This window comes from Camelus bactrianus, chromosome 24, assembly GCF_048773025.1.
Source record: "Camelus bactrianus isolate YW-2024 breed Bactrian camel chromosome 24, ASM4877302v1, whole genome shotgun sequence".
Lineage (NCBI taxonomy): Eukaryota > Metazoa > Chordata > Mammalia > Artiodactyla > Camelidae > Camelus > Camelus bactrianus.
The window spans coordinates 17,323,936-17,336,435 of NC_133562.1; the positions used below are offsets into that span (position 1 = coordinate 17,323,936).

Here is a 12,500-nt window from a genome sequence, read left to right on the forward strand (position 1 = left end):
TTGCAGCATGAGAATAGGTACATTTACTGATACAGGGGTCATCCTTTTTCTCTTTTTAAATTTTAGATATGGACATGGTTATGAAATATTTTGTGTTGCTTGTAGCAATTCAAAGACTCTGCTTGCCTCAGCTTGTAAGGTAGGGAATTTTGCCTTTTTATTCTACTTGGTCACAGGTTGTTTGAGTCGTCAGGCTCCTGCAAGTTTAGTAGTGATTTGGACAGAGTTCAACCCGAAAGGTCCCAGGTGCCTGCCTTTTCTGACTCTTGCTTTCTCAGTCTCTTTTCCCTTCTATCCCTTCAGCAGCTTGTAGTTGCATTTTCAATCTGTTTCAGCTATACATTTTGTTCTTAAATACTTGATTTGAGCTGATTTATGCCCCTACTCAGAAACTGTTTAATTGAGGGAAGGGTATAGCTCAGTGGTAGAGTGCATGCCTTAGCATGCACAAGGTCCTGGGTTCAATCCCCAGTACCTTCATCAAAAAACCAAACAAATAAATAAAAAATAAACCTAATCCCCACCCCACCCCCCAAAAAACTATTTAATCATATCTTAGAATGAGATCTAAAAATGTGATATACAAACTTTTAGTAATGAGAGTTCTGGGGACACAGGGGAATGAGAAGGTGAAGCCTAGGGTGCCCTCCATCTGACCATCTCTCAAGGACACTCTGGGTACTGACCTAAGTGAATACAGTCCCTTGGCCATTGCCAGGGTGAGGCAGGGTGGAGGCCAGCTCACTGAGCCACCAGCACGTGGCACTGCTGAATACTGTGCCTCACACATCTGCCTGGGAGAAGGATCCTGAACTTGCTATTCAGTATTTATCTGTAATCTGTGGAGGCGTATCTGAAGTGTCTGAGACCCACATATTCCTCTAAATTTCCCAAAGTTTATTTACTTGTTTTAAGTAAGGAAATAAATTGATTTACTTGTTTTAAGCATGATGATGTGAGCTGCCCACCTGTACGGGCACCCTTTTTTTTGTTTATTTGTTTTTCGTCTCTGCTTTTGCTGCCGCTTCTTGCTGCTGGACTGTAGGAGGGGCATCAAGACATACTGTCACGCTCCTTCTGCCCCACCCCCTTGCTTGTTGTCCCATTTCTGAGGGTGGTCCTGGGAGTACTTCCTTCTGTTATTACAGGGGCCTTTAGGAAAAATAGGGCTTAAGAGCAGGAATAACTGTGCTTCCACTGAGCAGCTAATTTGTTTTAGCTTAGGGCGCTGCCAATCATGTACTTGATTATTTCCTCCTTTTCAAGTTGGCTCCTTTGTAGCAAGTATGTGCATCTCTTTTAAACTAACATTTTTAACAGCTTTCTTTAGATGTCATTAGTGTACTATAAATTGCATGAAAGTGAACAGTTTGATAAATTCTGACATATGTTTATACCTGTGAAGTCCATACCATAATCAAGATAATGAACATACCATCACATAGTATTTTGGAGTGCCATTATTTCATGAATTTTGTCTTTTAGTTTTTTTTCACACAAGCAAGTAAACCCAGTCCCTTTTACTCAATATTGACCAGAAGTGAAAGCCTCTATACCGCTAATTACGTAATTAATACCCAAATATATTCTTCTTGTAAAATATTAAAGTGGTATGGAGGTTCCTCAAAAAATTAAAAATAGAACTATACCCTATGATCCGGCAATACTGTTTTTTTGGTATTTATCCAAAGAAAATGAAAACACTAATTTATAAAGATACATGTACCCCTATGTTCATTGTAGCATTATTTATAATGGCCAAGATATGGAAGCAACCTAAGTGCCCATTGGTAGAGGAATGGATAAAAAAGGGGTGGTGTGTGTATATGTATATATATAAATATATATTTCTTTTTTTTAACATTTTTTATTGATTTATAATCATTTTACAATGTTGTGTCAAATTCCAGTGTTCAGCACAATTTTTCAGTCATTCGTGGACATATACACACTCATTGTAACATTTTTTTTATATATATTTCTTTATACATATACACACATACAATGGAATATTACTCAGCCATAAAAATAAAGAATGAAATCTTGCCATTGGACCAGGAGGGTAAGTGAAATAAGTTAGAGAAAAACAAATACCATATAGTTTCACTTATATGTGGAATCTAAAAAACAGAACAAATGAAACAAAACAGGAACAGATTCATAGATACAGAGAATAGGAGTTTGTTGGGGGTGGGAGGGTGATGACCAAAGTAGGTGATGGGGCATTAAGAGGTACAAACTTTTACTTATAAAATAAATAAGTCACAGGAAAGTAATGTTCATCTGGAGAATATAGTCAGTAATGTGGTAACAACTTTGTGTGGTGATGGATAGTAACTGGACTATAAGTGGTGATTATTTCATAATGTATAAGAATATTGAACCACCTCTGTGCTGTACATCAGAAACTAATATATCATGTGTTAATTATAATTCAATTTAAAAAATTCTGCTTAAAGTGCTAGTCTCTAATTGTTCATCATTTGTAATCCCAGTCTTTCTCTTCTCAGAGGTACACCTTTTTAGAGTATTTATAGTACCTTCTCAGAATTTGTGTTTTTTTTTACACATGTGTAAAATATACCATGGAAACAATTTTTATTTTGAAAAATGGTTTTTTGGTTTTGTTTTTTTTTTTTTTCAGTTTATTTCTACTTAAATTGCTTTACTGTTTCACTTCTGTCCTATAGGCAGCTAAGAAAGAGCATGCAGCCATCATTCTGTGGAACACTACATCTTGGAAGCAGGTGCAGAGTTTAGTTTTCCACAGTCTGACTGTCACGCAGATGGCCTTCTCTCCTGACGACAAGTTCTTACTAGCCGTTTCCAGAGATCGGACCTGGTCCCTGTGGAAAAGGCAGGACACAATTCCACCTGAGTTAGGTAAAACAGCGCCTGGTTGGGAAGATTATTAGTGAAGCATTTATGTCCATTTTACCTAGTGATAACAAGGAAAAGGGCAGAGACTGGTGGTTGTGAGTCGTCCAGAGTTCTGTGATAGCTTCCTTGTGAGGATGGTGTGTGTTCAGGCATCTCAGTTAAAGAAGCCAGCTTCTACTCTGGGCCTGGCATAAACTGAAAAAAGGTGAAAAGGAAAAAAGGCTTTGTGTGGTTGCAGCAGTGGCCTGTTCTTATTCCTCCAGTTTAATTGAGTGGGTAAAAGCGAATGTTTAAAGTACTTTTGTGTTGTTTAATCCTGTTCTTAATTTTCCATTGATATAACCTGCATGCAGCTTGATCTTACGATATTTCTGGTCCTTTAGTATTTTGTATTTTAGACACTACCAGGGACTGTGACACATACTCAGCAGTATATGTTAGAACAGACTGATTTCTTTTGCAACTGGTGATTTCCTAACATGCAACCTTTACTTTTTAAAAAGTTAAAATGATACTAATAACAAATCCATTAATTTGTTATATCTTTATGGATTGTAGATTAATAGGTATATTAATTTGCCCTCCATACACAGTTATGTCTTTTAGGTTTAGTCCATATGAGGGCTAGAAGTTACTTCACACTTAAATCTGACAAAGGAAAATAATATAAGTTTTTTTTTAACATTATTTAAGGGTGCAGTAATCTTTTTTTTCGCATAGTTAATATGCAAATTTGGCTACTTCCTGAGTAAGGTTAAATTTCTTCAGGCTCCTTCCATAGGCATAAATTGAACCTTTAATTAGTGTCTAGAAGATGTTTGGCATCAGTCACTAGAGAGTGACTAGTCAATATAAAAGCATTTCCTGCTAGAAAAATAACTGTATACCTGTAGTGTTCTGGTGAGGGGTCAGCTGCCTGGCCTTGGTCTGTTGCAAAAGTCAGTGTATATATTACTAAATTAATGCTGTATGTACGTGGCACTTAAATATAGCTCTCTACCAGGTAAATAGCTTTCTCTGCTTTGTGAGGAGTGCATACGTGTTTCTTTCAGACCCAGTTTTCAGTCTCTTTGCCTTCACCAACAAAATCACTGCTGTGCACAGTAGAATCATTTGGTCTTGTGATTGGAGTCCTGATGGCAGGTATTTCTTCACTGGAAGTCGGGACAAAAAGGTAATTTTTTTTAACTTAGTATTTTTTCAAACGTGAAATAGTAGTATTACAGATATGTTTGGATAGAAAACACAATCTTTATTTTCTGATACAACTTTAAAAAATCAGCTTGTGTATTCCCTTCTCTGTTTTTCAGGGGCATACATAAAAGGCTTTTCTTGTTCAATTCTATAAATATGTGTCTCTGAAATATCAGATAGGAAAGAAGACCCTTCAGACACATGACCTTCATCAGATGGCCCCAGTAGGAGAAAAGTAGTCAATGAAATGGGTCAGGATGAAGGAATTAGGAGAGTAGGAGTGGGTGGAGGGAAAGATAGCTTCTACTTCTGTTTTTCATGCTTTTATGAATTTAAAATCCTTTCCATAATGAATGAATATTACCTTTTCATTCAGCGGTAGACGCTGGTATGTATGTGTATGTATCCTGAGCTTTGAAAAAAAATTAAAAGAAATTAGTCAGCAGTAGGTTGTTGACCATGGCCCTGGTTCTCTGGGAGATGTTCGCCTGGCCTCTGGTCTTTCCGCAGTTTTCCTGCTCTTGAAAACGTCCTTTCCTTTTTCTGCAGTTCCCACAGACTAGAAGTGCTGAGGCTCCTGAGCGCTTCCTGTCCTCTCCTGCCCTCCCCCGTCGTACTCAGGGCACAAATTACCAAAGTGGAGGACTAATGTGGGCATGTTGTCACTCAGTGAAACATTGAAATGTCAGCCTCTGAAATGCTTTCTCTCAGCTCTTCATTTCTGTCATTTGCCTAGTCGTTTCTTCCCTGGCATTTGTCCTCCTATTCTTTGCTAGCTGCTAAGCCAGCAGGACCGCATCCGCCCTCCAGGGTCACATCCAGTAGCAGATGGCCCAGCTGTGGCTCTCAGATAGGTCAAGGCTGAAGCAGACAAAGCATCGTTCACCGCGCAGTCTCAGAACTGCACTTCTGCTCATGGGGGCAGAGCCTTCTGCTCGGAATCTTGCTTCGGTCCTGCGTTCTGCAGCTGTTGTCTGTTTCACTGCCCTCTGTGATCAGTCACACCGCTTTGAGGCATGAGCTACCAGGAAAACCTCATTTCTTATGTGGTGTATCATCCAGGTTAGGACCTCCTGACAGCTGAGCTGATTCCCTGAGCAGTGGGTGGTGTAGCAGAAGAGTCAGGGACGTGGTTGGCTCCATACATTTTGTGGGAATTTCTTGGGGAGGTGCCTGAGCACCTTGATGAGGACATGACGGATAGACTCCCTGAATCAAAACAGGTGTCCTGCGTGTAAAGAGCAGGCTAGATGCCCCAGTCTCTGGGCAGGGACAGTTGTCTTGGGAGCACATCTGGGTACTTGAGGATCACAGACTTGTATCTGCTACAGTAGCTTCTCTGTGGTTCTTGAAATGCTCAGAAGCTCTGAAACACAAATGAATGTGATACATTTTTTAAAAATACCAGGGTGTTATCTCTGCCATTGAGACTCTAATGCATCGCTAGACCTTGCAAGCAGGAAGCTTTACAGAGTTTGGTCTGTCTGTGTTAGGTGGTTGCTTGGGGCGAGTGCGACTCCAGCGACGACTGCCCTGAGCACAGCATCGGCCCCTGCTCCTCTGTCCTGGACGTGGGTGGAGCTGTGACGGCCGTCAGCGTCTGCCCGATGCTTAACCCTTCCCGACGGTCAGTCTCTGGGGCTTCATTTTATGTCTTCTTGAAGAAAACCACTTGGTTTCTCAATATATAGCCCTCTTATTTTTTCATCTGTGGGTTCTCTTGGCTTCCAAGTTGCTTTTTTTTTTTTTTTAAATAATGCTAATGTTTCTTGTAAGAACTTCTAAATTGATAAAACTTGCTGATATTTAGAGTGGTGAAATAGATTGGGAGTGTGGCTCAAAGGCTCTTATTTCACCAACTGTAGGACTTTGGTGCCTTCTGCATAATGAATGTCTTCAGTAGAACGAGGGTCCCTGCAGCCCGCCAGGGAAGCACTGGCCCACGGGCCTTGTCAGCAGAGGACAGAGGTGAAACTGTGTGCAGCCTCGACGGAGAGGAGGCTCGCCAAGCACACAGTAGAGCAGTGCACGGTGTCTTGGACCCGCACTTTTAAACAGTCCTTTGTAAACCAGGGACCGTCGGGAGCACTGTGAGGGACTGCTTTAGATTGATGCTGGAGAGCACAGAAATCCGCGCTAAATTAATCCCTGTCTTCCCCCTTTCCCTTAAAAACAGATATGTTGTTGCAGTAGGATTAGAGTGTGGAAAGATTTGTCTATACTCCTGGAAAAAGACTGATCAGGTTCCAGAAGTAAATGACTGGACCCACTGTGTAGAAACAAGTCAAAGGTATTTTCTTCCTATTTTTGCTTCCATCAGATTAGATAGAAATCATGGAGTCTTTAGTAGCACATCTTACGCCATGTTTGCATGGAGAGGCACACGTATCTCTGTTTGTGGTACTTACCCCTCTGTGTTTTGCGGTAGTCTCTTGAAATTGACATTTGTTACTACATTGTACGTGGTTTTTAAAAGTTTCCTTGACCAAATTGCTTGTTTGCCTAATATTGTCTTTACAGACAATGCATTTGACATGAAAGTGATTTTCATAATGATGGGTTTCAAAATTTGACTACAGTAGATTCTTAATAAAATTTGATTCAAAATGTTGGTGATTTTTTGAAATATTATAGATTGTGTTTGGGAGTCAGTTCTGGTGTTTGAACTCTTAAGCTCATATCCTGTAATGGAGCAAACTGTTAAGTGCACCTCAAAACCCCATGACCCATCTCCAGGCACAGTAAGGGCTCCCTGAGCCTTATGCCCTGGGGCCCGGAGAGGTGCATTAATATGAACATCTTGCCCAAGGTCATGCCATTAGAGGTTATATTGAAGACCAGGCTTCTTTCCCTGGGCAGTTTATTAAATCTTTCACTGTCTTTCCTTACCTGGCGTTAAAAATATGAGTGAGAGTCCGTTCAAGTCACAGGAATGTCAAAAGAATCGAATAATGTAGAATATGTTGCAAAGTTGGAATTCTAAAAAAAAAACAATGCATTTAGTAATGTTATCTGAAAAGACTGATTTTAATAGCCATTTCATGAATTCCACTTATCATTAAAGCAAAATTTGACAGAAATGCATTGTCTATTTGTTGCTCTTTTTGGTGGTGTCCTTGGTCAGTAAGATGTTTTCAAGGTTAAAATAAAATCGCTGAAATATTAGTGGTGGTATTTTAAAATCTGTACGTTTTGATATTCAAGTTTTAACTTACTTTTATGTTAGCAACATTAATAGCAAAAGCGCAGTAATTGAATGAGTATGTAGTTGAGCACCCAGTAAAATATCTCATAGTCATAGCATACGTTCATTTCATGATTTCTTTATCTTTGTTTTAGCCAAAGTCATACGCTTGCTATCAAAAAGTTATGCTGGAAGAATTGTAATGGACAGACTGAACAGAATGAAGCAGAAGGCGCTGAATGGTTACACTTTGCAAGTTGTGGTGAGGATCACACTGTGAAGATACACAGAGTTAACAGGTGTGCGCTCTAGTGGACTTAATAACTACAAGCATATACTCGGTGTCATAAAATATTTATCATGTAAATAGATGACTTTTCTTTACCTCATAATTTCGTCGAGTTTCATTTTTAAGTCCTATCGCAGCCATCCTTTTTTGGGCACAGGCCCTTTGAAATCTGGTGAAAGCTACAGACTCTTTTCTAAAAATTTTTGTATATGCACACACCCTCACAACCTTGCCCATCCTTTCAGGGATTCAGACCTGCATCTATGTGTCCCAGTTTGAGAGCCTCTGTTCTTTTTTTCTTCAAGACCAAATTTGCCTAATTCTGTGTTATTCTGGGCCTTCTGTTTTCACATGCTCCTCTTTGGGACATATGATTGTCTATTACTGTCCTCTGAGGGAGGACAGAGAAAATAAAAAGAGATAAAACCCAGATTACTCAACTTTTATTTTAACAGTTTTTGTAAATGAACAGACCACACAAAGTGTTGTCTGGAGCCCTTCCTCTCAGTCCACACCAACCATTCCAGGAATTTGGCAGGTCGTTATGCGTTTGAACTGCAGTCAGTCCTTTCTCTTATAAAAGTGCATGCATTCTTCATGGGAGAGTACAGCCCAGTGGTAGAGCACATGCTTGGCATGCACGAGGTCCAGGGTTCAGTCCCCAGTACCTCCCTTAAAATAAATAAACGTAATTACCCTCCACCCCAATTTAAAAAAAAGGGATACAGATTTTTCTTTCAGGGTTTGATTTAAAACAGGATATCCCAACATTTAAACTGAGAGATGTAGGGGCTGAAAAATAGAGTTCTGCATTTCTGTGAAGTTGCATAAATGAGTCATGGGGGGAAGGATGAAGTCATGAGAGCAAAGATGTCCCCCAGGGAGAGTGAGCAGTGGGAGCAGAGGGGAGAGAAACATGCCAGAAAGACAGTGTTGGGTGTGCCCGCTGCAGTCTGGGAGGCAGGCCATGAGAGTTGAGTGCTTGGGGATTGAGTGGAGAGAGGTTAGGAGAGGGTGTGAGAGAGACTGCAAAGTTTCGTGAGAGCAGAGTCTTCCCCGGCCCCGTGGGACCGTGGGGTCACGTGGCGAGTTTCCACATAAATGCATACGGCAGATAATAAACATGATGACGGAAGGGAGGTGAGGGTTTTCTTGGGTGGAGTTTATGCCATTATCTAACATGACATTTTGCTTCCAAAGGAGTTAAGTGACCCTTAGTCCAAATGAAGGTTTTTAGACTAGAAGTATCCAGTATTTCTAGTCCAATAGAAATACAATGTGAGCTGCCTATGTAATTTAAATTTTTCTAGTAATCCACATAAAGTAAAAAGAAAGAGATGTACTTTATTTTAATGACATATTTCTTTTAACCCAGTATATCCTAAATAGTATCATTTTAAAATAGTCAGTATAAAAAATTACCGAGATATTTTACCTTTTTTGGTGTATAAAATATTTGCACACTATCAACCAAGTGCATTTTACACCTTGGGTCCATCTCAGTTTGGACTAGCCACATCTCAGGTGCTCAGCAGCCTCACGTGGACAGTGCAATTCTAGGCTGTCGACTCTGCGTAAACTTGTCTTACACCCTCAGAGGTGTGTGTGCGTGTGTGTGTGCATGTGCAAGCATATGTGCTCGTGTGTCAGTGTGTATGCACCAAGGAGTGAGCACCTGAGCCTCCCAGCCTCAGAGACCAGGATGCCATGAAGTGTGATGACTTTGTTTCTCAGCTGAAGGATCTGAATCTTCCCACTGGCACGCAGCCATTCAGCTCCCTGTGGGATTCCAGGGCAGATTCAGTGCACTGATGGTCCTTCAGAGCCTTTGTCAGGACAGAACTCAACCCTCTAAGGGCTCCTGAAAGCAGGCCCAGCCTTGGAAAGATCAAGTTCGTGGTTGGTTATTGTTTTGCCCGTTGTAAATAGTTTTCCCACGTTGTCCTGAAGCATCTCCCTCAGTAATCACCTGTGTAATTCCATTCAGTAAGCGTTCCCATGACCTGCTGTACCTTTGGGCAGTATATTGTACTTCACACACATACATTGTGATTTTACCAGGATGGTCTTAATCTGCTAAAGGAGAGCACTCTGAACCGTACTGCAGTCATTCATAACATCTAAAACAAACAGGCAGTCTTGGAACTTTGCCCCAGAGGAGCTGAAGAGTCTATCAGAATCCCCATCCTGCCCTTCCCTGCTTTCCTTGATAATTTCATTTCTCTGCCCGATTCACAGCATTAACGTTCAGACTGATGCCAAGAGCCAGCGTAAGCAGTTGCTGTCTTCTGACCTGTAGGACTTTCCTAGGTGGAGGAGGGGGGATGGGGTTGTGTTCCCAGGACATGTTTACCTTGGACATCAAGGAGCCTAATCACTGTCTTCCCAGCAGCCTCAGAGGAAGCAGAGGTGGTTACCGATTCCAGAGAGAGACTGTGGGAATTGGAGGGAGGCTGTGCCTATTAAGGAATAAAATGAAGGGACAGAATTGTTCTCTGTCTTAGAGATTGTGGCCACCATAGAAGATCCTGGGTTGTCTGTAAGAAGAATGCAAGGTCTTCTACCCACTTTTGTGCAAATTTTATGCTTCTCAAGGCAGTCTGGGTGAGGGTTGGAACCTGGATGTAAGGAATAAGAAGTGTGTTTGGACCCTGGCTCACAGTAGCTGTAACTGTGGGTAAGTTTTCCCCCTCATCTCTGTAAGTAGAGATAATATTAATGGGACCAGTCCGACCTCGATTCTGCTCTGAAAGAAAACAAAATTTTTTTCTGGCTTATTGCAAGATAGAAGTTCTCTGTCTCAAAAGGAGTCAAGGTAGGCAGACCAGGTTGAGCTGGGGGACTTCTCCGTGTGACCAGGGGACCTGGGCTCTCTGCCCCCACCCTCAGTGTGTGGTGTCCTCACTATCCTGGCTGGCTGCTTGGCCTCCTGCTGTAATCTTTGCATTCCAGCCAGCGGGAAGGAGGAAAGCATAAGAAAAGGCTTGCCTCTAACTTTAAGAAAGCTTGGAAGTTCATAGGGTTCTACTTAATCTCTGTGGCCAGTTTGATCTTGTAGCCATACCTCAAAAGAGGCTGGGAAATGAAATCTTTTCTTGCAGGTCGTCATGTGCTTAGCTGAGAACTGAGATTGCTTTATTCTGGAAGAAAGAACAAATGTCAGTTTCATGTCATAAAAAGTGTCATTTCATAAAACCTCAAGGGTTGTTTGGAGGATTGAGTGAGCCAATGCATGAAAAACACTCACCCAAGGCCTGGATGTGGTAAGACACTAGTGATTGGTAACTGTTACTATTGGGGTGAAGTGAAGCTCAGCTCATCTCAGCTGCATAGGGCCTTTATTAATCCCCCTCATTTCAAGTATTCTTTCTCTGAATTCATAGTATTTTATTCTCATTTTCTTTTGTTACTTCCTGTCTTTTATTAGTGTATGTCTTAAGCTGTATCAGTTAGATGCTTTCTTCAGTAAGAAAGTTTGTCTCAAGAAGATACAGGGAATTATTAGCTCACATAACTGAAAAATGTTCAGTGGTAGGACAAAGCCCAAAGCCCAGGTGTAGTGTGTCTGGGGCAGTTTCCTTTTCTCGAATTCTCTCAGCTCTGCCCTCTCCACGGGTCAGTCTTCCTCTAAGACTGCCCCCTTGTGGCTACGAGATGGAGGAAAGGAGCCCTCGAGGCTACAGATCCTCTTGCTCATTCATATCAAAAAGAATAACCCTTTAAACATGAGGTCCCTAGCTTTCCTCTGACTGGGCCATCCTGAACTAACCACAGTGGGCAGAGGAAACCAGCATTGAGTGGCTGGGGCCTGCCCATCTGATGTAGCAAGAGCGTGAGGTTACCTCGCCTGGAGGTGGAGGGAGGTGGGTCCCATTAGGACCGCATGGTTGCTGTACATGGGGGAGATTTTCCGAAGCAAAATCAGAGGGGCAGTGGGTCCTGGGTAGGTAACCAGTGAAAGCCAGGTATACAGGCCTACCAACGCCCGAGCATCAGGGCATCAGATTTGTTTTCTTCAGCACGTGACACAGTGTGTCCAGCACAATGTGCTGTCAGGTATTCGCTGCATTCAGGAATAAGTTTGATAACTCTGGCTGGAGGAGGAAACATCCTGTAGTGTAATCTGCTGGTCAGTGAATAGAATGATTGGTATCAGATCCTTCCCCTGTCTTTGGTGGCATAAAGAGGGAGGGGACAAAGAGCAGGAAGGAGATGTTAACACAGAAGCAACAAGAAAAGGGGATCTTGGCTCAGCCTGCCCTTGAATGAACAGAGAGAAGCTGGGCCCCCAGGAAGATCCCTGCTCTGGGCCCACCCACCCTCTCACTGCCTAGTGCTGGCGGGATTGTGTTGTTGTGAATATAATGGAGACTTGTTCCCAAATCTACCATGATTTGGATCTGCCCTTTAGCTTATATTTGCAGAAAATGTCTCCTGTCTCTACAGGGGAGGGAGCTTCCTGGGGTTTTCTGATCTTTCTTTCCACTGCTCTCAAGTTGTTTCCACCAGAGCTTCCACCCTGCCAGGCTTTGGGGAGGTACCTGCTCCCCTGCTGACTGTCTTCCTGCTTCCTGCTGTGCTAGCCCTCTTCTGATTCCCCAGTTCCGGACAGTAGGCTCTGGGTCAGTAGGCTCTCATGGTTAGGGAGGTATGCATTTCACAGCAGGAAACACTGATTTCACTGTCCAAACCAGGTTCAGCCTCCTCTGAAATACCCACCTCCATTCCAACTACTTGGCAGGAAATGTGTTTTTCACTGGAGGTACTGGGGGTTGAACTCAGGACCTTTGTGCATGCTAAGATAACCAAGATGCTCGCTTAGGTCGCTGCCTGCCATCTAACCAGCAAGTTCAATAACCTGATTATTCCTTGTTCTAACTGACTGTTCAGCCTTAGTTACCTCCTCTGCCTCTCCTCCCATCTCTGACGGTACCTTCTCATTAGTCAGTGGCA

The 12,500-nt window shown here is 42.2% G+C and overlaps 1 protein-coding gene across 1 annotated transcript in view; it reads left to right on the forward strand.

Annotated features, from left to right (window-relative positions):
• ELP2 (elongator acetyltransferase complex subunit 2) overlaps positions 1–7,650 on the forward strand; it is a 31,953-nt gene extending 24,303 nt beyond the window's left edge. The window contains exons 17-22 of the mRNA XM_010947204.3: positions 67–139; positions 2,691–2,883; positions 3,933–4,054; positions 5,568–5,701; positions 6,251–6,364; positions 7,414–7,650. Coding sequence (XP_010945506.1) covers positions 67–139; positions 2,691–2,883; positions 3,933–4,054; positions 5,568–5,701; positions 6,251–6,364; positions 7,414–7,570 — 793 coding nt within the window. The 3' untranslated portion in view covers positions 7,571–7,650. The remainder of the gene's footprint in view (positions 1–66; positions 140–2,690; positions 2,884–3,932; positions 4,055–5,567; positions 5,702–6,250; positions 6,365–7,413) is intronic.
• The last annotated feature ends 4,850 nt before the right edge of the window (positions 7,651–12,500 follow it).